We start from the raw sequence: 27,130 nt of genomic DNA on the forward strand, positions 1-27,130 counted from the left end.
TTTTTCGCAGACATGTTGCTCGAATTTCTTGCGATTCCCAGACAGGGACCAGAGTTGGCACGATGAAATAGTCACGGTCCTTCTGATCATATACCACACAAATGGGCGTGAATAGCTGCCCAAGTTCTACAACACGATTTCAAAATATCTGACGTCCAATCGCCGACTTCGCAGTGCCTCAGGTTCCAGATACCTTGTCCTTCTCCCGCTCCTTCGCCATCTTGATCCTCGCATTTCTGCTACCACCCAATCTCGGGCCCGACGACTTCTGCTCTTCTGCCGCTGCAGCCTTTGCACCTCCAGACTTCACGGCGGCAGCAGTCTGCGGCAGCGGGTCCTTCCTCCGCCGCCGCTCTGCCATGCGATCCTCGAAATCCTGCTGGAATTGTGCCGCGAAAGCCTCGTCGTCTGCTTTCTGCTTTACCGTCACATCGCCTCCGGAGCCCGATGATGGCTTGTCGTTAGTATTTGGTCCAGGCTGGTAGTGATCGAGCTTGTGCTCGTGCAGGACGGCTTCGACCAGGGCGTCGCGTGCGATCTCCTCCGAGGGGCGGCGTTTGGGGCCTCGTCGTGGGCGCATGGGTCGGCCGTGACGGTCGAGGCGTGGCTTGCGTGTTCGCTTAGGCGCTGGTGGCGGGGTTGGCTCTCGCGGTGGCAGTGGTACTTCGGAGAGCTGGTGTTGTGGACGTGATGGGATGACGGAGGGTGAAGGCGCTGCTATTGGTGGTGGTGGAACATTCGCCTCTGCAGGGTCATGCTCTGGGCTCGCAGATGCCGAGGATTCCGAGGAAGACTCGTTTTCAGACAGCCTTGTACTACTGTGTTGTACTTGACGACGTTTCGCCATTTCAGAATCTATGTATGCCAACCTTGATGCATTAGATGGTGTCACATAGGGTTGATTTTAGAGGTGTGAGAGATACATACATATGATGATCAACGTCGATCCTGTGCCCAGCAGAACCAACAAAGCGGCCTGCAATGTCCTCCAGGTGTTGCTCTGGTGCTGCGGCTTTCATCACTGTCATGTCGGCGGATCGATCTGAGGGGCCAGCCTTGGCGCTTGTGAACAGTACGCCTGTCTTGCCTGGTCTGGCCGGCCGCCGCAAGGTGAGCATTTGCGGCCCATCGTCGTCGTTTCCGTCACCAGTCTCGGGTCCAGGCGATACGGTCCGACCACGCGTCGTGGCTGTTGGGTCGACCTTCCGCCGCTTGGGCGCTCTGAATAGTGGGACTTCATCCATATGCCACGGTTCTGGTGTGGAGCGGAGAAATTAGCCCCCTCAAGAGCCGAAGACCATCGACAGGTATCTGTATTGCCTTCTGGCACAGCCAATCAGGAAGAAGCGAGACTTATGATAAGTGTATGCCGTAGGGGCTCGAATACTCGTTGATGGATGTCCATTGAACCGGGCTCGGAGCCTCGTTAGGCAATCGAGACTAGCGCAGCCTCGGCGCACCGCGTCCACATTTCGAATCGCGAATTCGCGTTCGATCGTTGCCAAAGACAGCTGAACTGCCCCAGAATTACTCGCTTCCACAGTGACGGAGGCCAGGAGCGCGTGGGAGGCGCCAATTGTGTCGGTAGAAGCCCGCCATGGCACTCAGTGGCCGCGATGAGCCCCGGACCGCGGAATATGCTGGAGGTCAGCAACCCTGCCATCGCTGCGATGACATTGAATCCAAGATACTGATGCTCGGCTGCAGATGAAGTCTCAGCACTTGTTCTAGATCCCGGCTTTTCGTCAGTCCGGGCAGGTTTCGCAGGCGAAGACACGCCCAAATCCATAGTACCAACATACTATGCAGATGCCGGCAATGGCAGACTATTCGGCGACCACACAATCGACCTTCCTCGTTCGAACGTGGCTATAAAGAATCCTATCTCGAGAGATGGCATAGTGGAAGACTGGGACGCTGCAGAAGCGCTATGGAAATATTCGTTTGCGCATAAACTCACGGGTGTACGGCCGAATCATGCTTTACAAAAGTGGCTCAATGACCCGAAGGAAGTACCCGATCTACAAAAAGCCATGGCCGAGTCTGTTGATACCGAACGGTGCCTGGAAGACCACCCGCTGTTTATGACGGAGGTATCGTGGAATCCGCCCAAAGCTCGCGAGAAGTGCGTCGAGATTGCACTCGAATCATGGGCGTCGCCGGCCTTCTATCTTGGACGCACTGGTGTGATGGCCGCATTTGGTGCGGGGCGGTCAAGCGCTCTGGTTGTGGACTTCGGCGCTTCATCAGTCTCTGTCAGCCCTGTGCATGATGGCATGATACTGAAAAAGGGCGTCGTCCGGTCTAACATTGGCGGCAACTACCTGTCTTCGCAGGTCCGATCGCTACTGGCCACAAGCGAGCCGCAGCCGATCACGATTACTCCGCACTATCTGGTCAAGGCCAAGCAGCCAGTTGACGCTGGCCAGAACGCTAACGTCGTTCTAAAAGAGTTTCCACCAGGTTTCACCGCTCCTCAGGACTCATTCCGGCGATATCAAGAAGAAAAGGTCGTGCTTGAATTCAAGGAAATTGCTCTCCAGACATGGACCAATCCGAATGCTTCCTTCAAGAGCCAGGGCGAGATGATGACTAGGGAACAGCAATACGCACTGCCATTCGAGTTTCCAGACGGATACAACCAAGCATTCACGTCAGAACGATTCCGTCTCGTCGAATCCATGTTTGATCCCGCTTGCTACACGGCACCACCACCAGGCTCCGAAGATGCCAAAGACTATCCGGCTCCAGATGCGCAATCGACGATACCTGGCCTAATTCGGCAAGCGCTGTCCCAGGTTGACGTCGATATTAGGCCGTTTCTCCTGCAGAATATTGTGATCACGGGTGGCTCATCACTGATCAAGGGCCTGCCGGATCGCATACAGCAGGAAGTTAGCAAGATGTACACCGGAGCTCGTGTCCGTATCCATGCGCCGGGTATGGCTGTGGAAAGAAAGTATGGCAGCTGGATTGGTGGCAGCATTATGGCGAGTCTGGGAACATTCCATCAGATGTGGATCTCGAAAAAAGAGTACGATGAGCACGGTGCAGGAATCGTTGAGAAGCGATGCAAATGAGGCGTAAGAAATGGCCCGCGCATCAACCATGCATGAACACGATGTGCACGAGTCTCGGACACAACGATGCCGTTCGTTCGCCTTCTCAGACACTTGCGAGTGGCCTAACATGTCGCTGCGTCATCCATTCATGCCGGCAGCTTGAAACAGACGCGATTCATGGAGGCAGGACAATAGCAGCAGTGTCTAAACCAGCCGTGCCGTGGCGGTGACAGCGCGAGCGATGAATCCGACTGGCGGTATGCAGGCTTAACAGGCCTGAACACGAAATACTTACGAGATGGATGAACGGCTGAACCAAAACTCATCAGGGAACCCAGGGTTTGGATTATGCGAGCCTGACTCCGGAAGCCTGTCAGGCTTAGCGCAAACCACTCCCTTGGGATTTGCAAGGACGTGCTTCCAGCCACGCGGTCCGACGGTGCGAATGCGATTGATCTACAGTTCAACATTCAACCCTCTGAGAAAAGATCATAGCTGCAGCTACAGAGCACTGACCGCCTGCAGCCCAACCTTGTTTGATAACGATGATCTTCAGCACGAGGCGGCATAAGACTTCCAGGCTTCAGGATCTACCTAAGCCAAAGAATAAATCCGAATTTCAATCCCATAGTCGTTGCTGAACGGCCCGAGCGCCTCGGGGTCTTGGCCAAAAGTCTGTTCCCACCCGTAAGGAGAATTGCGTCTTATATCACTATGTCTCTCTTTGATACATTTGTAGATGTCGCCATCTATCGTGCTTCCGAAGTGCGAAGGAAGCGAGGAATACCCGTCTAGAAGTTCGATGATCCCAGAGGAGGGGTAAGCGGCAGCATGCAAGTGTGCAGTAGCGTCTTACGACAACGCATCCGCCGCTCTCACAATCCCTGTCAATGCCGCCCGACCCCTCCCTATTTTCGATTTTGACCACGGCATGAAAGGGTTTTGACCAAACGTACCTGTCAAACCACTGTCCCGGGTTCGTGTCCCTGATTGAAGGACCGGTTTTCAATCGACACTTTGACTATCCGAGCGGACTCTGCAGGAGCTATTACAGTAACGAGCAATTCCTTGAGGTCCACGGGTACCGGACATTTTCTCTCATCAGAGATTCCCTTGCATATCTCCGCATCATGACCATTCACGCTATAGCTTCACCGCGGGCGTGCTGGAGACAATTACTGCAGCTAAGTCATTTGGCACTCGAGTCGCCATGGACGAGGCTCCAGTTGTGCTTCTGATATCTAAGAATCCGCTCTTCCTGCGGTGCTGCTGTCAGAGGGCTCCAGAAGGCCCACTTCGAAAACACTTCAACATTCCCTTCTGTCCAACACATCAATGCAGTCGTTTCCGCCACGTAGCATACCCGTCATCCGAAAACCACGCCCGGAAGGCCCTGGTTCTCTGACACAATTGTGACCTTGTGATAGGATCGAGCAAACGTTGTCCATTGCTACACACATGCCCACCCCGGCGGCGAGCCACTTTCGACACCCCACCATTCTCTCGGCTGGCACAACTTGACCGTGACACATCGGGCTTACCTGCATGACACAGTCTTAAGGTTTTTATTCTTGGTTCATATGCCAGACTTGGAATCACCATGATCAAACGCTCTTCGCGACCTCCACCCATCAGATCCAGCGAGAGTCCTATCGCCCCGGACTCAGACGACCTGGCTACATACGACCCTTCTGAAGGGCACGCACCGGACACGCAGTCCTTGTCCGCTTCCATCACCGACTACCCAACGCACTGGGGTCGGCGCTACCATCGCTACCGCGAAGGCTCCTACCTCTTCCCCAACGACGAGCCAGAGTCCGACCGGCTAAACGACCAGCACGAGATATTCAGCCAGTATTTTCAGGGTAAACTGTACTGGGCACCGCTCGACCCGGAAACATGCTTCAACGTCCTTGACATCGGCACGGGCACTGGCATTTGGCCGATTGCTCTCGCCGAGTCGAATCAGCTGCCCAACGCCAGCATTACGGGCATTGACCTCTCCGCCATTCAGCCCGAGATGGTGCCCGAAAATGTCACGTTCGAGATCCAAGACTGTTCCGACGCGGACTGGCTGCGCGACCCAGGCCAGATGGACTACATCCATTCGCGCTTCATGCGGCTCCATCATCTCATGGAAGCAATTGATCCGTACGTCCTACAGCCACTTGCGACCTGGCACTGGGCATCTCGAGCTGCACGAGATCGACCCGCAACCACAGTGCGATGACGGGACCATGCCGCGAGACTGGAAGTTCTTGGAATGGGAGGAAAAATTGGGTTACGCGGCGATGAAGAAGCTCAAAACGCCTCGGCCGATCCGGGTTGCAAGGCAAATGGCGCAGATGATGAAGGATTGCGGATTTGAGGACGTGTATTCGTTCGAGTACAAGATCCCACTGGGGAGTTGGCCGAAGGATAAGAAGCTAAAGGCTATTGGGGCGGCGTTCTGCACTAACTGGGCTTCGGGACTGCAAGGATTTTCGTACAAGCTCTTTGGTGATGCAGGATTGGGGCTCTCGCAGAACGAGATCGAGTTGGAGCTGGTGGATGTGAGGCGCAGTCTAGCGATGGCGGGTGTGCACGCGTATGTTAATTATTACGTGGTTACTGGGCGGCGGCCAACGGCGAGGGAGGAGCGGGATTTGAGGGCGAGGCGGGATCGAGGAGAGGAGGACTGAGCGGCTTGGAGCTCGGCTATATCTCATCATCAACCACGGAATTGTCTCAGATCAAGTGTCGCATGGTGTCGGCTGCCACGCTGAGGATCTGGAGATACCGCATCAGGCCACGGATTCTGGCAGAGCAGTCGTCATTGTCGTTGCAGACAAGAATGGAAGCCCTTGGTCCTGGCTCTCACAGGTCGGCCAGACAAGCAGAGGTGTGGCGGAAAATGCGCTGGAATATCAGTTGTCCAAGCTTATGGCACCAAGGCATTTGCAGCAAACCTCGAACCATGGCACAAAACGACATTAACACCCGCTACGACAGTCCTCCGTAGGCATAACATGGGCTTGTCTTGACCCGATCGAGGAGGCAAGTAATCTACCAGGTACGGCTCAGGGCGTGACCAGCGTCCCACATGATTGCTATGGAGACCTGCAAAAGCATATGTGGTGGAAGGACTACTAGCATGCGTCTCCATACTAGCAGGCTTCCGAGACTCCCAGAAACAGCAAGCCGCCCGAGGAAGGCGCGGTCTGCAGTGGAGACGAACAGTGAGCAAGCAGCACCCGACTACTGTGACTGCCGAGCAGGGCACAGTGTCCATAGAATTCGAGGAATGGCAGGCACGAAACGACAGAGCGATCGTCATTTGGAACTTGACAGCCGAAGTCGCACGGCGACTTGACCGCCGTGGTGACTATGCCCTTGGCAGCAGTCTGTGTCGAATCTGTTTGTGTCAGTGCTGTTGCGCGCTTCGAGCATGGGCCGCCGGAGCTCATTCACATCGCAGAATGTACCTGTCTGCTTGCAACGGCAATGGCGAGCCTGCAGCCTGCGGATGCGGACTGCAGAGCGAGGCCCGGCAATTAGATCTTGTCGATACTCGCATGGATGTCATGACTTTTCCCAGAAGTTCTCAAGCCAGTCTCCCACTGCAAGTCACGTGCAACGTACCGACAGCCTGAGCAGGAAATGAGGCAGGGAGTTCTACGTCGAGGAGGAGTGATTGCCCTGAATATGCAGCCTCGCGAAATCTTGGCTCAGCCTCGTGCCTGCCCATGTGAATATTTCTAGATATTTCGTGCCGCGACCGACCAAGTCGACGGCCTCAATACACCTGCAGACCGCCCACAATGTCGTTAACAATACCACAACCGTCCCAGCAGGGCCTCTTCAAGCAAGGCTACAACAGCTACGACGCCGAAGATGGAGCAGTTATCCGCAACGTGAGCCCCGAATCGACCCCTCCAACAGGCAGCGGGAGACTGACCGAGAGCAGATTGACGCATGTAGAACGATCGCACAAACCGTACAGACCTCGTTAGGACCGTTCGGGCGCAACAAGATCGTCATCAACCACCTGCAGAAAATGATCCTCACATCAGACGCCGCAACCATACTACGAGACTTGAGGTTGTGCACCCCGCAGCCAAACTTTTGGTCATGGCTAGCCAGCAGCAAGAAGCGGAGATGGGTGATGCCACGAATATGGTGATCGTCTTGGCCGGCGAGCTGTTGAAGAAGGCGGAGGAGCTCATCCGCATGGGCTTGAAGACCAGTGATATCAACTCCGGCTATGAGAAGGCACAAAATTATGCACTGAAATGCTTGGAAGATCTCGAGGTCGACACAGTGGCGGACATCCGGTCCAACGATGAGCTTGCCAAGGCAATCCGCACCGTCGTGGCCTCCAAACAGTCCGGCTCCGAAGATATACTTTCACCACTGGTTGCAGAAGCCGTCCAAGCAGTTCTGCCTAAAGATCCCCGTGCATTCAACATCGACAACATCCGTGTGGTGAAGATCATGGGTGGCGACCTGTCACAGTCGAGAGTCATCCGGGGAATGGTCTTCGGTCGGGAACCCGACGGAGTGGTCAAGAAGGCGAAAAAGGCCAAGGTCGGCGTTTTTTCCACACCAATCGATATCTCTCAAACAGAAACGAAAGGCACAGTCCTCCTGAAAAATGCTAAGGAGATGATGGACTTCTCGAAAGGCGAGGAAGAACAGCTGGAGACAGCGATCAAGGAGATCTATGACACAGGTATACGAGTAGTCGTCGCAGGTTCCACGATTGGCGAGCTGGCTCTCCACTACCTCAACAAGATGGGCATCCTTGTTATCAAAATCCTCTCCAAATTCGAACTCCGCCGATTATGCCGAGTGTGTGGCGCCACACCCCTCGCACGTCTCGGCGCGCCGATGCCTGACGAGATGGGCAGCATTGACGTGGTCGAAACCGTCGAGATCGGCGGCGACCGCGTTACAGTTTTCCGACAAGAAGCAGCAACCTCTCAAACACGAACCGCAACCATCGTCCTCCGCGGCGCAACACAAAATCACCTCGACGACGTCGAGCGAGCTATCGACGATGGTGTCAATGTCATCAAAGCCGTGACCAAAGACCCCCGACTCGTGCCCGGTGCCGGCGCAACGGAGATGCAGCTCGTCGAGCGTATCACCGCATTCGCCGACAAGACACCAGGTCTTGCGCAGTATGCCATCCGGAAATACGCCGAAGCTTTCGAGGTCATTCCGCGTACACTAGCCGAGTCAGCAGGTCTCGACGCCACAGAGATTCTTGCCCGCCTGTACACAGCCCACCAGCGCAAGAAATCCTCCTCATCAACATCAGACGAAAGTGACGAAGAAGACGACGAAGACGAGGCCGACTCAGCAGAAACATCCTCCTCAGAAGAAGACCCCTACTGGACCACCGGCGTCGACCTCGAAGCCTCCTCCACCGAAAAAGGCACCCTCGATGCCGTCGACGAGCAGATCCTCGACCTCATGGTGTCAAAGAGCTGGGCAATTCGTCTAGCGACCGAGAGCGCACGGACGGTGCTCAGCGTAGATCAAATCATTGTTGCGAGGCAAGCAGGTGGGCCGAAGCCGCCGGGGCAGAATCCGAATTGGGACGAAGACTGAGAGAAGTGAGCGGTGATCATAATTGCACGCGGCATTAGTTGTTGATGCAGAAAAAACTAGCATGATGATACCCGGGTTCGTAAGATAGAGCAGATGAACACCAAAAACGTCCTTAGTAGAGGAAAGTTTTCTGTTCCTTGCCACTCCCCAACCGATTGCAATGTAGCCAGACACCTTTGATGGTCAAGTCACTCATTAATCCTGCGACTCCAGCTTCCAGCCACACACCTGCCTTTCCACCATTTCCAAATCCCAGCTCGGTATCTGCTCCCCTGTGATTGAGCGCTGAGCTTGCTCAGCAGGAGCAGGACATCGATTGCGATCATTCGGGCAAGGAAGGGCCTCAGTTCACAGGAGGATCAGGCGAGGAAGGAGCGGTGAAGGCAGGGCGGCGATCAAGGATTGTCTGATCGGGGAAGTAGCGATCATGGACATAGTCTTCAGGGAGGAGCCTCCAAGGAAGGAGCATTCGAGGGAACGGAAGTGTAAGGAAGGGGTGTCCAGGAAAGGAGCGCTCAAGGAAGGAGCGTTCGAGGAAGGAGCACAGAGGTCACGCCGGGTTAGATTTCTCGGATGTGCGATGCAAACAAGATGCAAACCACCACATTTTGGACCAACCTTTGCACTGGAGACGCCCACAGAGCCCGCCCTGATGGTCTGACATTAGTCCGCTGGGCGAGTAGGTTGTTTTGGGATGAAAGCGTCATTTGAGCGTCAGATCCTAGAAGAGCCTCGTCAAACATTCTTGGTGAACATTGTGGCCAGGGAGGACTCTGAAGGTCTGAACACGGTTGGGTGGTTTCGTGGGGCGATTTCTCGGAGGGGCCTCACTTGAGCGTCAGTCAGTGGAAAGAAGTCATCACGGACTTTCTGGCCAGGGAGGGCGCTGTGAGAGTTCGTGGAATCTTTTCGTCCGTAGATATTCTGCTAGCAATAGGTAAACACCCCCTGTAGAGGCCTCCCTGTCGTGATTTCCGACTGCTGCCTACGTCCGGTTCCTGCTCTCGGAGAAGCTGACGCCCGCAACGCTGTTGTTGGCCTTCTTCTGCTCCCGTTTCCATACGTCCATGTCCTGGGTATACTCCTTCATCTGATCAGCGTAGCGCTTCTCCCATAGACTCTTATTCTCGTTGCTCAGGTCGCGCCACTCCTGATCAATTCTATTGTCGATCTGGTCGGGTGGGTAATTGTCTGCTTCCAGTTGCGGGCGCATATGATCTGTGAACTGAGTAAACGGTGCGTCGGGACGGGGTGGTTGTGGGCGGAGCTCGACTGTGCGAGCTGCGGCGCTTGTAGAGCGATGAATAGGTGAGCCAGGGCGGCCGTTGTCTGAACGGGAGAAGGATCCTGGTTGGCTGGTCTGTGTTGGAGGTATAGGTGATGAGTGCTGATACTCGTTTGGATTGGGATGTGTTTGGTTGATGAATGACGTGGTCTGTGGGCCTTGTTGCAGGCGGAAGGACGAGGTCAAAGATGCTGGTTCTGGAGGCATTGTGTTTTGGAATGTTGCAGCAGGTGCCAGATTTGGCAGTCCGGCTGGTTGATACGTACTGGGATTTGCGCCCGGTGTGTTGTTCATGATGGATTCGCGATAGCTCTTGTTGGGACGCCGGCGGCGCTCGGGTCGTTCAGCAGGCTGGGAGCGTTGTAAGTAGACTTTCGTGGGTATGTCTTCTTTGGAAGTGGGTGTACCTCGGGTTCCTCCTCGGTCTCGTTTGACGAGTCGTCGAGCAGCACTTCGCCTTCCGGTCGAGGCTCTGCGTCGAGACCGACCAGCTCGCTAATGTGAGCCACGCCTCCGCCAATGCCGAGTCTGTTCAATTCGTCTCTCGAGAGAGTTTTGCCTGGTGTCTTGTTGATCTTTTTGATCTGTTCCATAAGGATAGAGCGCATGAGTCGCATCTTTTGGAGATGCAGTCTCTCTTGCTCGATTCTTCTCCTGGAGGCGTCGTTGCTTGTCTCAATTTCTGTCAGGCGCTTCTTCAATTGGATGCATTTTCTCCTGTAGGCGGCTTCTTGTGAGGGTGCAAGAGGAGCGGCAGAGGGGTTGAATGGCGCGGTTGCTGGAGGCATTGGTGAGTCCTTTGGACCTTCCATCATGGGCGAGCGGTCAGACGTTCTGAGGGCTAGATTGTAGCTACAGATATTGTAATCGCCAGGAGTACTTCATGCGATGATGATTGAATAACACGTGGTTACAATTAGATCAATTAGCTGTGATCTAAGGAACGCGATGTAGTTCAGCCCGGGATTAGTCATTTTATCTCCACAACCTTGGAAGCACGAGACTCACTGGCACTTTCTACAAACAAACCACTACAGAGCCCTCTCTGGCCAGAGAATTAGCAAATATTTTGATCAGCAGAAAGTTGATTCATTGTATAGACTCCAAAGATGTTCCATGAGGCTGGCTGCTCTCTTGACAGGCAGTATGAACTAAATCCTCTCATGCACAAGATCTAAGAAGTTTAGTACACCTCGAGCACATAACGTCCCTCGTCCTTGAGCTCCATAATCCTCCTGCTCGCGTCTCCGCGCTTGACCTTCTCGCCTCGCTTTTGCTTCTCTTTCGCGATCGCTTCCTCCAGAACATTAGTCACATCAGGTACGGGCCAGGTAGGACCACAGAGATAGAAAGCGCCGTCTTGCTTGATGTACGCCTCCGTGATCTGGTCGATAGTCTGGCGCATACGATCCTGGATGTAGATCTTCTGGGGCTGGTCGCGAGAGAAGGCTCGCCCAAGCAAGGTTATGACTCCTGCAGCCTGGTAGGCCTCCCACTCTTCACCATAGCAGTACTCCTCGCGCTGGTGGCGCGAGCCCATGTAGAGCAGTACTGACCCAATCTCCTTGCCCTGCGCCTTCTCCATGGCGCGGTGTTGAACAAAGGCTCGGAATGGAGCAAGACCAGTACCAAGGCCAGCCATGATCAGAGGCTGCGTGGAATTCGGCGGCAGCTTCATCACAGAAGGCTTTACACTGACAGTGACAGGTGCGCCAACCTTCAGATCGACAAGGTACTTCGTAGCCTGTCCAAAGCGATCGCGCTCGCGAGGATCGACCCAGTTCACAACGACCACCATCAATGCCACGGAAGTAGGGGTGACAGCTTGACACGATGCGATAGAGTACTCTCGGCGCTTCATCGGTGCGACAATGCGCACAATGTCGTGGAAGGATGGGTGGGCTGATGGAAACTCGAGCAGAATATCGGCGTACGTAACAGTATCAACCTCAGCACGCCTTTGGAACTCCTTGAATCCCTCAGGTCCAGCAAGGGTCAGAAGCGTCTTCTTCTCATTCTCGTCATCGGCGAAGTCAGCCAGAGCCTCATAGAACTTCTTTGGTGGACGGCCGAAGATATCAACGTTTTGCATGAGCGACTGGTAGATGGTGCGATTCTCGAATCGTGTGGCGGAGTCGCGAGCCTGGACTTCAACAACATCATCGGCATCAAGACCATACCATTTGATGAACTCCATGACCTGACCATGATCATTCTCAGCGTGTATGCCAAGAGCTTCGCCAATGTCGTACTTCAAGCCAGATGTGCCAAGATCGAATTCGATGTGGAAGATGTTCCGGTCGTACGTAATAGGCGTCAGTCTGCGATTCTCCTTGACATGGACCGTGTAAGTCTTGGTTGGCAGGTCAGGTCGAAGATCATCTTGAGTCCCATAAGCCTCTTTGAAGAGCAAGCCCTTGGCGGCCTTCTGCCAGCTGCGAAGTTGGGTGGGAGGCTCTTCTTCGGTCTTGTCGAAAGTGGCGAAGCTGTTGCTCGTGACATCCAGAGGAAGAGCGGGCGGCTCGCAATCGATCTCCGTCTCAAGCCATTCCTTTGGCACTTCAATCTCTCGCAGGGTCAACTCCAGATCGGCTGCGACTTCTTCGAGAGTTTTCGCGTTAGCACTGATGGCAGCAAGCTTCTGGCGAGCGACTTCTTCGGATTCACCAAGCGCGATACGTAGGAAGGCGGCTTGGAAGATCAACGACTCCAACTCATCAGCGTCAATTGTGAGTCCTGTTCTGGTTGGATCGACCAAGTACAATTCAAGACCTTGCTTTGCAATGCCTCTGCGAATCCATGGTGCAAGTTTCTTCTCCACGTCTTCGTCCTTGACGCCGGGCATCGAAACGATCAGCTTGCCTTCATTCTTCACAGAATCAAGGATCGCAACCTTTTCCAGCAACTTTGCGTCAGTCACAACAGCAGTATCCGCGGCAACGATCGAATATGGCGCCTCGAGGCTCCGGGGCGACTTCCGAACATCCACACGGTGTACTCCGCCCTGAATGAGGTTGTCATGCGTTGTGCTGACCGTGACATTCTGAGAGGAATCCTTTGCCAACGCTTGAGCCAGGGTATGCGCCGCATCGGAGGCAGGGCTGTCATCAACATTCCAGAAGCTATACTGCTGGACTTTGTGGTCGACAAACGAGGCGTGGCTGGTGGTCGATCTCTCGCCTAGCAGACCGCGCAGAGTAGTGATCATTCTGGATGGCGTCCAAACCTCCGAAGGCGCATACTTGATGTCTCGAATTTCCGGGATGCTCGACAAGCTGGTGTACACAAGCGCTGCGAGGACATCGTCATAGAGCCGGGAATGCACGCCGACCTCTTGCAGCGCCTGGGAATCAGGGACCTGACCTAGAACGGCTATCGTGCGGGTGCTTTGGGGAACGAGCTTGATGAACTGCTCCTCGGCAAACGGCCGGTACAGGCGGACAGAGATGACTCCAACCCTGCGACCGGATCGAGCAAGGTCCACGGCAGCTTGAGCGGCAAGAGAAGACTCAATGGAGCCGAAAGTGACGAGCACAGCCTCGGGACTATCATCGCCATGGTACTCGAAAGGCTTGTAGTCTGTGCCCAGCTCCTCGTTCAGTGCACGAAGGGTGCGTAGAGCCTTTCCCTCAGTGCTAAGATGGGTGCGCTCCTCACCCTTGGTGCTGTCCAGGATGGCATGGTAAGCAGTAGCGAGGCCAGTCTTGTCAAAGACATCGACAACTCTAGTCGTCTCACGGCTGAGTCTGATTCCATCATAGACGTGGAGAGCTGGCTGGTCCTGAGCTAGCAGCGTCGCTAACAGAGCCATGTGCTGCGCCTCGTATGCCGAATGGCTTGCCACAAGAGCAAGACCAAGGTCCTCGGATATTGTGAGGGCAGAGACATAGTCCGATACTAGCGTGCCGTCTCTGCTTCCGTCATAGTCGGCGGCTGCGACGTGCGCAACGAACGGATTACTGACACCATACAGCAGCGACAGCTGGTCGAGGACCGGACGAAGGAACCGCAACGCCGACGAAGATGCCAGGATACCCTGCGGTATGTGACGCTTCTTCAGGTCAAAGTCCTTGGAGAACATGTAGCCGAGCGCAATACTGCCAGCGCCGTTTCGGATCTGCATAGCCTGCGTCGCTGTTGTGTACCCGTTGGCATTCTTTTCTTCTGCGGAGCTCCATGCTTTCGCGGCCACATCAAGTTCGAAGGTGTCTGGCGAGTACGTGAACAGCTTGTCGGACAGTACATAGGCGACTTGTTGCACCAGAGTCTGCGCGGTCACGTAGGTTGGTCCTCCGATACTGGACAATGAAATTTGCTTCCTAAACGGAAGGCTATCAGAGCCAGTCTGTGCTGTCTGCTCATGGGCCACGGCCTGGCCACCAGAGGATGAGTCGACTAACAGCATCTCGTCGTCCGGGTGAAGCAATGGCTGGCTTCGGAGTGTGGTGTGGTGAACAGAAGCGAGCTTGCACCGCAGGCCCGCCTGGAAATTGTTCGAAATGCATTCCGAGGTCGCTCGAGGCCCATGGCGGACCCATCGTCCGGCAATTGCGCCGATGACCCTCACTAACAGCGCGAAAAAAGTGCTGGTGAATTGCGTGATCGAGCAGTTATCCACTTTCTACCGTCCAATCGGCTGGGAAACTTGCCAAGACTTTTGAGCCTGGCTGTCTCGTTGAGCAGGCCTCCTTCCAAAAGCGGACTTTCATCTGTCCCGCGCATCACAGGTTCACAGGAAATCGTATCCACTTAGCAACGCCGGCTTTCGTATCCGGCCGATACGCCATCAGCATACCATGTGCTTGTCATGTACTGGCGTAGCGTTCCGAGTGCGGCCACATCGTGAGTGTAGTGATTGCTGGACGAGGACATCTGTCTCGGATTTGTCTGTCGTTTGACTCTGCTCAGGTGTGCCAACACACGTTACCAAAGCACCTGTGGCCGTGGTCGCAAGCGAAGTCTAGGAGCAGAGACCATCGCTATGGCTTCGGTCCTTATCACTGGTGGGACGGGTATGGTCGTGAGTCCATCTATGTTGGGCGATATCACGAACACAGACCCAAGCCGAGAGTCGTTGCACGATTGATGCGATCGATCGCTTGATCGCTTCGCCGCTACGAGCACCTCGTATAGTACCTAGCGCTGACATCTAGATTCGCTACAGGGCTCCCTAATCACCTCCACCCTTCGCAACTCCTCACCCGCACACATCTCCACAATCGACATCCTCTCCAGACGGCCTCCACCTGCCGAGACCTCTCCAGGCATAACCTTCCGAGCATTCTCAGAGAAAGATACGACGAAATGGCCCGGCCACATAAAATCCATCTCACCACCACCATCAATCTACTTCTCCGCCCTAGCTACTACACGAGCCAACGCGGGTGGCTTTGAACAGCAGTACAAGCTAGAACACGACTTCAACCTGGAGCTCGCTAAAGCCGCAAAGGAGTGCGGCGTGAAGACATACGTTCTCATCTCTGGCGCAAATGCAAATGCCCAATCCTCATTTGGCTACATTCGCATGAAGGGCGAGATCGAGGAGTTTGTCAAGGCTCAGGACTACGACCACACGATCATCATTCGGCCGGGATTGATCGCGGGCACGCGTGAGGAGAGCAGGCCTGCTGAGGCCGCGCTGAGGGGAGTGGCTGCGCTTGCGGGCAGGATCTCGACGCACTGGCTGAAGGACTTCTGGGCTCAAGACGCAGATGTCATTGCTAAGGCGGCTGTGAGCGCGGCGCTGAAGGCTGAAAATGGTGAATTGAAGGACAAGGTGTTTGTGATGGGCGCGAAGGAGATCATTGAGTATGGACGTACGAACTGGGTGGATCTGAAATGATCATGGACTGGGCTGAGTGGGATGCAAATAATTCGATGCATTACTGCGGACTAGCAGGCAAACGCAGCGCTCTATGATATACTCCTTCCGAACACTGCAACGACGAGTACGACCAGGTATTATACACTCTCACTCCCCTTCCCCTCGTCCGGTGCCTTGCGCCCACCACCACCCTCACTGACCTTCTTGTCCGCTCCACCCTCAACCTCGCTCGTTGGCTGGCTCAAATCTGGGTCCGCTGCACTCCCTGCCAGAGGATTGGCATCGTTTCCCTCGCCGGCCTTCTCCTTCGCTTTCTCTGGGCTCGTGATGTTGGGATCGAACGCAGCTTCCTCGTTGCTCGCGGAGGCATCATCCGTCGACCCATATTCCTGTGATTCCGTATTCATCTTCTTCCGATCCAGTTGCGCCTCGCGTTGATCATCGGATGTTTGTGAGGCATATGTTCGGTTTTGCCAGCGTGTGATGGAGATTGATCCGGGTCTGAGGGTGAGGTGCCGAGGTAAGTGGTGGGATAGCTGGATTGGCCGTAGTAGGCGCAATGCAGGTGGAGGTGACATTGCTTCGAGTGGTTCTGAGGTGCTCTGTAGTGACTGAGGATTTTCTTCGGTAGCAGTGGGCTTATTTCAGATAGATGTCGAGAACGAAGAAAAGAGCATCATACGACCGCTTCTCGAAACTCCGAGTCTGGCTACAGACGATCGTCAGGTTACATCATCGTCTGGGGTCGGATCCCATTTCCGCTGAAGATTCACTGCCTGTCGTCGGAGCCTACGGGCCGCGAGACGTCTGAAGTTCGGTGATGCAGATGATTTTAACAACTCGTCGTTCTACTGATGCCATGCTTCATCAACCCTATAGGACACAGATGGCGTCCCAATGGAGACAGCCCTGTCACAATGCCGAGGAGAGCAAGTTAGGAAATACGCATTTGGGATGGTATAGAATGATGCAGAAGGCCAGAACGCCAAAAACGCGACTTATTGATCGCTTGACTTCTAGTCGCTGTTATGCAGGTAGTTGTATGCTCCCGAGTGATCTAATGTGCTCCTCATAGCGCAGCCTGCCGTCTATCGCTATCAACTGGGTCTGCTTCATCGAAATCGTAGTACCTACTTTTTCCGAGGCCCACCAACACCACGACCACCGAATGCCCATCGGATCTGGTTGGCGACATTAATATCGACGCCCAAGTCCTCTGCAAAAGTCCAGACTAGATCGGGATCCTGAATTGTACCATGTCAGCAAAGTCACAATATAATGCCCTTTAGGATATATGGAGCTATCTTCTCCGCACCAGAGCAGACTGGGATCAGGACTCACCTTCTGGAACCATCTACCACTGAATACAGCGTCGAGTCCCTCGTCGAGTTGCTGCTGGGCGATCTTTCCGTCCTTGATCGCACCAACAGTCGTCACGAGCAACTTGTCTCCCACTTCCTTCTTGATGAACTTCGCAAACCGAGCCTGGTAGGCTGGTCCACTGTCCATCTTAGCGCGCGGATCGAGACCACCAGTGGAGACGTCAAGCAGATCAACGCCGTGCTCGGCGAGAATGAGGGCGAGCTTAGCACTCTGCTCTTGCGTCCATGATGCCTCAACCTCGTCCACCTTCTCGAGCCAGTCGGTAGCACTGATGCGGACGAACAAAGGCATATCCTTGGGGATGATCGATCGAGCCAGATCCACGAGCTCGACACCAAGGCGAGTCCGATTCTCAAAACTGCCGCCATACTTGTCGGTCCGCTTGTTTGTCACAGGTGAAAGGAATTCGTGGAGCAAGTAGCCGTGTGCGAAGTGGAGCTCGATGAGATCGAAACCGACATCGACAGCACGCTTTATCGCATCACCGAATGCTTTCTTGAGCTCTTCGATCCCCTCGAGTGTGTAGGCTTTGGGCATGGGATGCTTGTCGTTGTATGCGGTCGCAGATGGTGCCCACACATCGTCTGGCCAGCCGTTGACCTCCTCGAATGCTGTGTCTCCAGAGGACAGCCAAGGTGCAACGGTGCTACCTTTCCGGCCGGCGTGTCCAAGCTGAATTCCGATTATCTGACTCTGTGAGTGTGCAAACTCGACGATCTTGCGAAGTGGCTCCTTCTGTGAGTCGAGCCATAGACCCGAATCTTCTGGCGTGATGCGACCCTGCGGTGTCACAGATGTGGCTTCAACCATTGTCATGCCGGGACCTCTCTGGATGATGCCTCCGAGATGGGTCATCTGCCAAGCAGTGTGGTGACCATTTTCGCTTGAGTACTGGCAAAGCGGACTTAGGAAAATGCGGTTCTGGAAGGTGACCCCACGTATCGTGAGTGGTTGGAAGAGCTTTGGTGGATTAGAACTCAACGCGGTACCGGCTGGAGGGTCTTGAGCAGGTGTGTAATATGTCAAGCCAAGCTTGTCACCCTTCGCAGGCTTGTTCTCGATGATTTTGTGCTCCTTGCTCCGACCGTTTGGTGGTCCTTTGGCTTCTCTCGTCTCGTCAGTCATATTGGGCGGGTCGATTGGTGGTGAAGTCAGAGGGGTTGTAACAGAAGCCTGAGAATGAAGGACTAGCGAGGACTGAATTGCGGTCGGCGATGGGACATATAAACGATTCGACCTCGCCGGCACTTCACGCCGCGGGTGACGTGCTTCAGGTAATCGATTAGAAATCTCTGCACCAATGACATGAAAACCCGAACACAAATTGTCTGAAAGCTGAACGGTTGAACGGGACGCTATCAAGTACCGAACCGTCACGGGAAAAGGTTCATGACGTGCCTCCAAAATGTTTAAAACCCGCATGCATCGAGCTAGCACTGCAGGTCGTTGTTGCCCCACGGGCAGCGGCTAGCTTGAATCGGCACCTGGGCCGGCGCATTTGGCAGTCGCGATTTTTAAGCAGATCTTCCGGTGCCGAGACCATAGATCAGAGCTTGGGCAGGAAGGACTGTAATCATTGGCTCAAAGGGCTGGCACAGTGTTCATCGCGGACAGCTGTGCGGCTGACTGATGTGCCAATGGTCATACGGAGTCTTTTATGGCAAAGCCCGCCTTGAAGATGATTTGATGATCTCAAGGTACACAGGATAGTTCCTGGCAGTGGCAGGCACGATTACTCGGCTAGCGCGCAACCAGGTTGGGAAGCAAGCGAGGCCAGATAGCCGGACCACGCGCAACAGAACACTCCGTTGAGCTCCATCAATTGCTTACAGGGGAATGTTGATACGCAGGACTCCTGCAAAACTTGAATCAGCCCAAGGAACCCAAACGGCTTGGCTTTGTCATCGCCCAAACTGTACTTAAGTACGAACAGGTAGCTTGGCAAACTCGGCAGCATTACAGAAGCGCTGTAGGAGATAAACTCTGAATTGTGAACCGTGAACGCCTTCGAAGTGCGGAGATAGAGATAGAGATAGAGATTGTGTGTTCATAAATTATCTGCCTAATGATGCGTGAATCTATCGTGTTTCTCGTAAACATGAGTAAGTGGACGTTGCCGTACCAAGGGAGTCGTTAGCACTTGACGTTTTAGGATGCCTGGTTCAAACATTGCCAATGACCACCATGTACCGAAGGCTGGATCCTCGAGAAGGATGAGCAAGATCGTAGGGGAGACTGCCATCTTCGGGAACCATCTGAGAGCTCTTCCAGCCCCAGCTCTTACTCACAACAAATTTCTCGGGCGCCGACTCGTATCTGGATCACAATGTTAGTATGATCTAACGCACAAGGATGTCGAGGTCTGTTCTCAACTTACACACTCATTGACAGACCAGCTTTGTCTGGGCTGTATATCTTAAAGTAGCTCTTGATCGTCGGACGCGTATCGACGTAAGGCTGTATGGTGGGAACGCTAGTCTGGTGTGTCGCTCGTAGCAGCTCGTCGTCCTCTTCGTCCGAGTCGAACAGCCTTGTGACATTCGTCGTCGTGTTTCGCAAGGAGTCGGACCAGAACTCGGGGGACCTTGCCTCCTTGCGAGCGCGATCGAGCACGTCTCCTTTCGGAGTACTATTATCGTCGTGTGGCCCCTCAGATGATGAAGTCTGTGGGTCGATGTCTTGCAGTGACCTGCTACGTCTCTGTGTCTTTCTGAGCAGCATCTCTCGTTCGAGATGGCCAATGCGGTCGTCGACGCTGGCTCCTGCCAGATGGCCACCTGGTTCGTCAATTGGAGAGCTTTCTTTGGCACGGTGTAGATATATGCCCAATTGCTGAGTCTTGGAGCTCGCGATTCGCTGAATGTATACATTCCACAGACTTCCGGCATAGAACAAAGTCTTTGAGTAGATGCGTTTCTTGTCCTTCAGGCTTCGAGTGTGAGGAAACTCGGCGGCAAAGCGGAAGGGTGGGAAACGAGAGTACCTCGGTGGACCGCCACTACTCAGATTCTGGGACAGTGGTCGGCCGCCCTCGGACAGAAAATCTGTGGCCCAGCTCACATCTGCTGCATCGAGACTGGCAGAAAGTCGTGAAGTTGCCTGATGATTCCAGTCCGTCGCTGAACCAATAGCAGCAGCCTGCGCTTCCCTGGTGCCGCCCATCATGTATGATGTATCCTCGTTTGGGATCCAGAACTTTCTTGGCTGAGCATTTCCATCCCAACTCTCCGAGTCTGGTTCGTTGGTTTCTTGCTCTCGCTCCTCACTCGGACGTTTTCCTTTGTAGTCTGCAGCAGGGTTGCTGTGGTTTTGAGCGGATTCGTTGTTTTCATAGGCATATTGTTGGAACCCTAATTCAAGGTCATTCTCGTGTGCATTCAGTACACGTTGCCGAAGCTCCATAGACATCCAGAGCGCATTGGATATCAGATCATCAGCAACGATGGGAACACCAAAGACATCCCGATGAGACTTGATCTGTTGCAGCTGTTCGAAGCGAAGGTGCATGTAATGTATTCCTTCGTCAAGCAGGACAAGAAGTGGCGCAATCTCGGGCGATGTGTACAGCGCGAGCCAAGGGTCGTCCTTTTCAGAGATGTTTCGAGCGCTGCTGTGCATTGATCGATTCCGATAAGTCGTATCGAAGCGAATTGCATTGAATTGCAATGAGACTGGTTTTGGATAAATGAATGTCCCGTGTTCTGAGATCAGCCCAACTTCAGTGGCTTTGATTCTGAGTTTCCGGTTTAGGATTTTGCTCGCCAGGAACCATCTCTCCCATTCGGACGGCACAAAGAAGGGATCACCGCCCACAATGTCTTTGATCATCTCAGAGGGGATCATGTCCCAGCCAGAATATTCCATCTCCCAACCATCTCTGTACAGCATAGCCTTGGCGGACGCGAGGATGCGGTCGCCGGGCTTGCCATAAAAATTGGAGGTGACCAGGCGAATTAAGTCATGCAACCTAGAAGGCTGCATTTGCTTAAGAATCGAGTCTACGCAATTTTCGACAACGTCAGGTAGATTGAGCCAGCATGCCGTGGCAAAGAGTCCAATAGATTCCTGTTCTTCCTGTATTGGTGAAGACGACCCGTAAGTCCGTTTGATGGCAAGCTCAAAGGCTGTCTTCGTTATATTCGAGTCCATTTCTTCTGGTCGAAGCTCCATCTCGCTTGCGGAGCTCTCTGCCCATGGGCCTGAGAATGCCGATTGGAAGAAAGGAATCCTAGCCAGAAGCAGTTTGTGCAGCCTGTATCTCTGTCCAAATGCTATGATGGTTATGTCTGTAATGCTGATCAGTCTAAGATTAGGAGGACGCATAAGCTAGGTGGTAGAGTCGTAATGATAGGTAGGGGCTTTTCCCAGCCGAGAACATGTGCTGCAAAAAGCACTCATCATGCTCAAAGCCGGGTGCATCGAGATGCACGATGGAGCGACTTACCAGAATGTACACCTTCCGAAAATCCTTGAAGTAGTAAGTGATTCGTCAAACTGGAGTTCTCATGTATGCTTCTGCCGACGTTTGAGAGAGTTCTGAGATGCGATGGCAATCGAGAAATGGCGGCTGGAGTTGCAGAGTCGCTCGTAACGAACAGTCTAGCTATCGTAGTGTTCAAGCTGTGCTCATCGTGAGCGTTTGATGAGGAGCTGGCTTCAGGATCGTCCAAGTCCTTCTCGAGCCTCATAAGAGGCGGACGGCTTGCTGACGAACTCATTGACATCATGTCTTCAGGTCGAAATGTCGCCCGTCGAGTACTGGCGCTGGCTAAGCCTGCAAACGGGCCAGAACTGCTCCTAGTCGTGTTGGCCGCGCTCAAGGACGCTAGGGCGGTATTCGCCGAGACTGAAGCTGTTGGCGGACTTGACACAAGTATAGAACGAAGAGGCGACTCGAAGGTGGCTGGCAGAGACATCTGATCGCCCGGTGGCAGAGCTGAGATCTGGTTCGCAGACGCAGCTCTGCGTGGGGGAGGTCGCTCTGACCTTGTGGACGGTCCATCAGGACTCGTTGGATCAGCAAGCCGGCGGGCTTCGTGGTCAGTGCCAGACTCTCCTTCATCTTGGCTCCACGAGGAACTCCGATGCTCGTCACTCCCAGACACTGAGCCTGCCAACGCGGAGTTCAGAGCATTTGCCGCGGAGCGTGGCTGATCTGGTGGTTCATCATCCATTCGATGACACTGCTGTGAGGTCCAGCTCTACGACGACTGTGATCAAGTGGTAAAAGTCACCACTTTACACATGCTTTGGGTAACGAACGGTCTGTTTGATGGTCCCTTCCCTACTAGTAAGAATCCGAGCTTGGCAATGAGGTTAGAGTTCGCTTCAGGTGACAGAGTCTTGTAGGTATTTAGGACGGAACGAGTGCTCTACTCTAGGAAGTGAAGAACGGCATATAGGTCTGTTGCACAGCGAACGTCAGTGTCAATGACAAAAGACAGAGGTTGGAAGTTGGATAGAGGTCATGCGTGTAGATCTCGGATACAGAATCCGCACCCCATACCCCACCCTGACTCCAGCCCAAGATTCCGGCCTCCGTTGGCTCTGCACAGACGACGAATACTCGTTAACGCAGTCACAGGATATATCAATACGTTCGCTACTCTCAGGACTAATCTATGTCCTTACGCACAGCATTCCATCACCACAGATGTTCAGAGTGAAGGAGACGAATTGAATCGGACTCCATTGAGTTCCGAGCAACATTAAACGGATCAGTGATAGAACACAGCGAAATGACTTCGAGGCAACCTTCAGAAGCCTGCCGACATGACGACCACAGGCTCCATGCCCCTCACCCCCGTGAGCGAGTACTCCGAACGTAGAGCCCCGGACCATGGCGCTGCTGTAGGAAACGAACATGACGCGAACAAGGGAGAGTCCCCAAATCACTACAATCGTCCCGAAGGGCAGGGGCAGCAGCACCTGAGTCCTGTGCTAGCGGACGAAAACGATGTCATCCTAACTGAAAAGTCGCTGGCTAGCAATATTGACAAGAATGGCATATCTCCACTCTCACAATATACGCAACGGGAGGCTACTGCGACCGAAAGTGCCGCAGAAGCTCAGAGAAATGTTGATCTGGCCAGTCTCAGAGAGCAGGGGGCGAAGCGTTTCCCACTATCGGCCTTGCCATCTCCTACCGACACTAATCTGTCTCAACCAAGCAGTCCTAGGCCATTGGCCCATTTTGGACTCAGACGGCTGTCCACAGACACCCACATCAGGTCTGCAAGGCGAGATGCCAGTGGTACTGGCTCTCAGCAACAGTCGCCGACGTCAAGCGGCATACCTGTGAGCACAACTGCCAGTCATGAAGATCGTAGGAGAGTCAAGAACCTGGTCATCGACACTTCAGGCCACGGATTGCAGGAATCCAAGAATCGGCCATCTCATCTGCAACGGGCACAGTCGACGCCCGCACCGCCTCGGACATCAACTTCAATGAGACGAGCTTCAGACAAAGACAGGACTACCACAAATATTGCGCATATCGATATACCGAAGGATGACTGGAATAAGCTGAGACAATCGCAAGACCGCAGTAATCCGCTTCCATCGCCAATGCCAACGTCGATTCCTCGGCCGCCTTTGTCGATTCCAACATATCTGCAGCTTGAATTATCCTCTCAAAGACCATCCGATGCGCTCATTCACAGATCAGCAAGTTCAGATTTCCCGTACGAGTCCTCCAGAGCCAAGATTGAAAGGCTGCAGAATTTCATATCCTTGCCCATACATCTGGAAGCTGTCTTATGGTTCGGTATGTTGGCGTGTCTGGATTCATGGCTGTACACCTTCACCATACTACCTCTTCGGCTCCTGAAGTCGTTCTACATCCTTGCCGAGTCCTGGACCACAAACTTCTACCAGGAGGTAAGATGGGTTGTGGGGTTCGTCTTCTCAGGCTCATTTAGATTATGGCGGCGACGCAAACAGGATTCGAAGACTGTGAAGGCGTCAAAAGGCGAGCCGAGCACGCGTGCTGCGAACGGAGCGGCGTCAACGCATCCTCATCCACAGCGAGCCCGCCATCATAGGAGGACTAAATCGGTGCCGTCAAATCTGATGCCTGACGACAAAGCAGACATGCTCAAGGGACTGCTCATACTTTTCACCTGCCTTGTACTTTTACGATTTGATGCTAGTCGCATGTATCACTGGATTCGCGGACAGAATGCTGTGAAGTTATATGTCATTTACAATGTTCTGGAGGTATGCGATCGCCTCTTTTCTGCACTCGGACAAGACGTCCTCGAATGCTTGTTCTCGAGAGAGGCACTAGAACGCAAGCCGGATGGTCACAGCAAAGTCCTTCGCCCTCTCTGGCTTTTCGGAATGGCATTATGTTACACGATCGTGCACTCGACTGCATTATTCTACCAGGTCATTACCCTCAACGTGGCTGTCAATGCTTATTCTAACTCACTAATAACATTATTGCTGTCGAATCAATTCGTGGAGATCAAATCGACTGTGTTCAAGAAGTTCGAAAAAGAGAACCTGTTCCAGCTCACATGCGCTGACGTGGTCGAACGCTTCCAGCTATGGCACATGCTCGTTATTATTGCGGCACGTAACATCGCGGAAACGACTAACATGATCTTCCCTTCGAGCGCCGCATCCTTCTTCCCGAGCAAAACAAACCTTGCATCGGCTCTTGCAGCGAACATGTCTGCTACACCACCAATGCCGCCGCCTCGGATGGTCACTCCGATCCTCCCGCTTTCTTTCACCATCGTGCCGGATATGATCACCTCCGTCACGTCATACGTTCCACACATCAGCCATGTGCTTGGCCCTTTCGTAATTGTCCTGGGCTCAGAAATGTTTGTGGACTGGCTCAAGCACGCCTACATCAACAAGTTCAACAACACCCGTCCAGCCATCTACGACCGCTTCCTCGACGTGCTCGCCAAAGACTACTACACCAACGCCTTCGGAGACCAGAATCTGACGAAGCGGCTGGGGCTGCCAGTCATCCCGCTCAGCTGCCTGCTCATCCGGACCGGCGTACAGATCACCAAGATGTTCATGTCCTCCTGGGCCACCTCGTCCGCTTCGAACAATGCTTCGCCGAGCTTGGCGAGTATACAGGAAGCCTATGCCAGCAGTCGCGGGCCAGTCGCGGTCTCGACGCCGGCTGCGATTGTCTACAAGATCGATGAGCTCCTCGGCGGCTATCCTTCCGCCATCGCCAACTCCAGCGTCACCTCATATGTCAACACAGCCCTCATCGCCATCATCATCTTCCTCGTTGCGCTCGCGATCAAGCTGATCCTGGGCATGATCCTACTCGCATTCGCGCGCAATCGTTATAGGTCAATGAAGGAGCGGGAAAAGGAGCCAATTTACCACGTTGAGGGTGGCAGACGGGTTGGTGGGTGGGGTGTGGTGGAAGTGGACGAGGATAAAAGGCGGTCGATCTACGATGATGACCCTGATGGGCTACGGGCGTTGCAGGAACGGGAGGCGAGGGACAAAGCAAAGAGGGAGAGCCATAGAGGGGCCGGCGTAGCGGTTGATAGTTTTGATCGGGTGAGGAGGTATGAGATGGTGGCAAAGAGGATTTGGTAGACTAGATTTTGTAGCCGTATACCTGGCGGCTTGAGGGACAGACTAGAATTTACTCCTTCGTTCAGCGAGCCGAACTCGTTCTAGCTGTGCGTGCTCGTTCACGTCTTTACGGCTGCAGAATGGCGCTGATGAGTGCACGCAGCGTTTGGGCGCTGTTGGGTCAGGCTGTGTACGTTACGCTTCTACTCGCAATCAGCCTCACGATCCGACGTTCAGACATAGTGCCCATCATTTCAGCCACAGGGTCATTGGCGGTAGTCCATGTGGATGGACAGCAAACACGCGGTGTCTACCATGTCCGCCACGAGGTCGCTGATGGTTGCTCTTTTCCATGGGTAGCAAGCAGGCCACGGGTCGAAAGTCGGATGTTTACCTTGTAGCTGAGAACAGTGAGGTGTACGACGTGCATTCAATAGTGTTTCAACGTGCAGCTGTCATCATCTGGCAACGTTTGCGGACCGACATCTCCTATTATTGATTGACAGCCATGACTCGAGAGTGGGGTTGCATTTTGGCCGTTTCAGCATGTGGATTTTGACAGGCTTCATGGTTGTTAGAGTTTTGTTTTCCCTTCGCTCCTCTGTGTTTGCCGGGGTTGGGATTAGGGATCGTGGTTGGCATGCACTTCCATCTTCCGTTGGTCATTGAGTGCAGTGATACGCACCGGACTGGTCGAGTGTCATGGATGGGGCCCTCGGGAGAGCTCCTCTTCCGTCGAAGCGAAGCATGAACATTGCAGACTCGCAGAGGCTGCAATGGTACGGAGCATGGTGCTGCAGCTGTGTACTAACCGGGCATGAAGTGAGGCTTTGCTTGAGATCGGCAGCGTGCTGTACACAATAGATCCGACGTGGTCACTGTGGCTGTGCGGAAGTGAGGCGCTGCTTATGGGTCGTTGGCGATCGACAAAGAGGCTGATCTGACGATCGTTGCCCGCAGGACTGTCAGGTACTTTAGTAGCAGGCGCCTTCCATTGTAGCAGCTTTGCCTACGAGTCCACATGGCCAGCGACTAGTGCATCAGAAAGAGACTGACTTTTTCGGAATTTTGAAGGAAATTGATGAAGCAAGGTCGACGTTGTGGAGCTGATACGTCGACACATGTCAACGTAGGAAATTGACAGGCGGACGTGTATCTTGCAGCATGCCATTCAATAGTTCCCGGACAGCACAATCATGGCTCTTGGGCAGTAAGCAACGGGCCAGGAAGGACTCTCTGTAGGCTGGGCGTCCGATCTCCATGTACGACCTGGACAGGAGTGGAATTGCGGAGAGGGACAAGTCAGCAGAAGACGATGAAGATCGGCCTGCCACAGTGCCTAGACTTATCTGCCGCTGCCCGCGAAACTTGTAACCTTGCTTGGGCCGGCACTGCTATAGGAGAACAGACTTAGAGGCGAGA

General features: G+C 53.8%; 12 protein-coding genes across 12 annotated transcripts; 6 read left to right on the forward strand and 6 right to left on the reverse strand.

Moving 5' to 3' along the window:
- Window positions 1-178: 178 nt before the first annotated feature.
- Window positions 179-1,244, reverse strand: AB675_5228 (uncharacterized protein; the record flags this gene model as incomplete). The annotated part of the gene is made up of 2 exons (XM_018145423.1): window positions 179-869; window positions 928-1,244. 2 exons carry the CDS (start codon window positions 1,242-1,244, stop codon window positions 179-181), a joined length of 1,008 nt encoding a protein of 335 aa, XP_017999213.1.
- A 353-nt stretch (window positions 1,245-1,597) lies between these two features.
- On the forward strand, window positions 1,598-3,080 carry AB675_5229 (Actin-related protein 4; the record flags this gene model as incomplete). The annotated part of the gene is made up of 2 exons (XM_018145424.1): window positions 1,598-1,646; window positions 1,708-3,080. The coding sequence occupies 2 exons, from the start codon at window positions 1,598-1,600 to the stop codon at window positions 3,078-3,080; spliced, it is 1,422 nt and encodes a 473-aa protein (XP_017999255.1).
- A 1,582-nt stretch (window positions 3,081-4,662) lies between these two features.
- Window positions 4,663-5,292, forward strand: AB675_5230 (uncharacterized protein; the record flags this gene model as incomplete). Its single annotated transcript, XM_018145426.1, has 1 exon — window positions 4,663-5,292. One exon carries the CDS (start codon window positions 4,663-4,665, stop codon window positions 5,290-5,292), a length of 630 nt encoding a protein of 209 aa, XP_017999407.1.
- Window positions 5,293-5,353: 61 nt separating this feature from the next.
- Window positions 5,354-5,743, forward strand: AB675_5231 (uncharacterized protein; the record flags this gene model as incomplete). The annotated part of the gene is made up of 1 exon (XM_018145427.1): window positions 5,354-5,743. The coding sequence occupies one exon, from the start codon at window positions 5,354-5,356 to the stop codon at window positions 5,741-5,743; it is 390 nt and encodes a 129-aa protein (XP_017999363.1).
- A 1,119-nt stretch (window positions 5,744-6,862) lies between these two features.
- Window positions 6,863-8,657, forward strand: AB675_5232 (putative T-complex protein 1 subunit theta; the record flags this gene model as incomplete). Its single annotated transcript, XM_018145428.1, has 2 exons — window positions 6,863-6,955; window positions 7,023-8,657. 2 exons carry the CDS (start codon window positions 6,863-6,865, stop codon window positions 8,655-8,657), a joined length of 1,728 nt encoding a protein of 575 aa, XP_017999484.1.
- Window positions 8,658-9,642: 985 nt separating this feature from the next.
- AB675_5233 (uncharacterized protein) lies at window positions 9,643-10,754 on the reverse strand (the record flags this gene model as incomplete). Its single annotated transcript, XM_018145429.1, has 2 exons — window positions 9,643-10,293; window positions 10,350-10,754. 2 exons carry the CDS (start codon window positions 10,752-10,754, stop codon window positions 9,643-9,645), a joined length of 1,056 nt encoding a protein of 351 aa, XP_017999446.1.
- A 371-nt stretch (window positions 10,755-11,125) lies between these two features.
- AB675_5234 (Sulfite [NADPH] flavoprotein component) lies at window positions 11,126-14,347 on the reverse strand (the record flags this gene model as incomplete). The annotated part of the gene is made up of 1 exon (XM_018145430.1): window positions 11,126-14,347. The coding sequence occupies one exon, from the start codon at window positions 14,345-14,347 to the stop codon at window positions 11,126-11,128; it is 3,222 nt and encodes a 1,073-aa protein (XP_017999444.1).
- Window positions 14,348-14,923: 576 nt separating this feature from the next.
- AB675_5235 (Protein fmp52, mitochondrial) lies at window positions 14,924-15,784 on the forward strand (the record flags this gene model as incomplete). The annotated part of the gene is made up of 2 exons (XM_018145431.1): window positions 14,924-14,962; window positions 15,107-15,784. The coding sequence occupies 2 exons, from the start codon at window positions 14,924-14,926 to the stop codon at window positions 15,782-15,784; spliced, it is 717 nt and encodes a 238-aa protein (XP_017999247.1).
- A 119-nt stretch (window positions 15,785-15,903) lies between these two features.
- AB675_5236 (uncharacterized protein) lies at window positions 15,904-16,344 on the reverse strand (the record flags this gene model as incomplete). The annotated part of the gene is made up of 1 exon (XM_018145432.1): window positions 15,904-16,344. One exon carries the CDS (start codon window positions 16,342-16,344, stop codon window positions 15,904-15,906), a length of 441 nt encoding a protein of 146 aa, XP_017999206.1.
- A 552-nt stretch (window positions 16,345-16,896) lies between these two features.
- Window positions 16,897-18,274, reverse strand: AB675_5237 (putative NADPH dehydrogenase C23G7.10c; the record flags this gene model as incomplete). Its single annotated transcript, XM_018145433.1, has 2 exons — window positions 16,897-17,010; window positions 17,108-18,274. 2 exons carry the CDS (start codon window positions 18,272-18,274, stop codon window positions 16,897-16,899), a joined length of 1,281 nt encoding a protein of 426 aa, XP_017999284.1.
- Window positions 18,275-19,311: 1,037 nt separating this feature from the next.
- AB675_5238 (uncharacterized protein) lies at window positions 19,312-22,211 on the reverse strand (the record flags this gene model as incomplete). Its single annotated transcript, XM_018145434.1, has 4 exons — window positions 19,312-19,465; window positions 19,527-21,435; window positions 21,594-22,085; window positions 22,136-22,211. 4 exons carry the CDS (start codon window positions 22,209-22,211, stop codon window positions 19,312-19,314), a joined length of 2,631 nt encoding a protein of 876 aa, XP_017999282.1.
- Window positions 22,212-22,921: 710 nt separating this feature from the next.
- AB675_5239 (Endoplasmic reticulum membrane protein 65) lies at window positions 22,922-25,729 on the forward strand (the record flags this gene model as incomplete). Its single annotated transcript, XM_018145435.1, has 1 exon — window positions 22,922-25,729. One exon carries the CDS (start codon window positions 22,922-22,924, stop codon window positions 25,727-25,729), a length of 2,808 nt encoding a protein of 935 aa, XP_017999406.1.
- Between the last annotated feature and the right edge of the window lie 1,401 nt (window positions 25,730-27,130).

This window comes from Cyphellophora attinorum, assembly GCF_001299255.1.
Source record: "Cyphellophora attinorum strain CBS 131958 chromosome Unknown Contig15, whole genome shotgun sequence".
NCBI classification, from domain to species: domain Eukaryota; kingdom Fungi; phylum Ascomycota; class Eurotiomycetes; order Chaetothyriales; family Cyphellophoraceae; genus Cyphellophora; species Cyphellophora attinorum.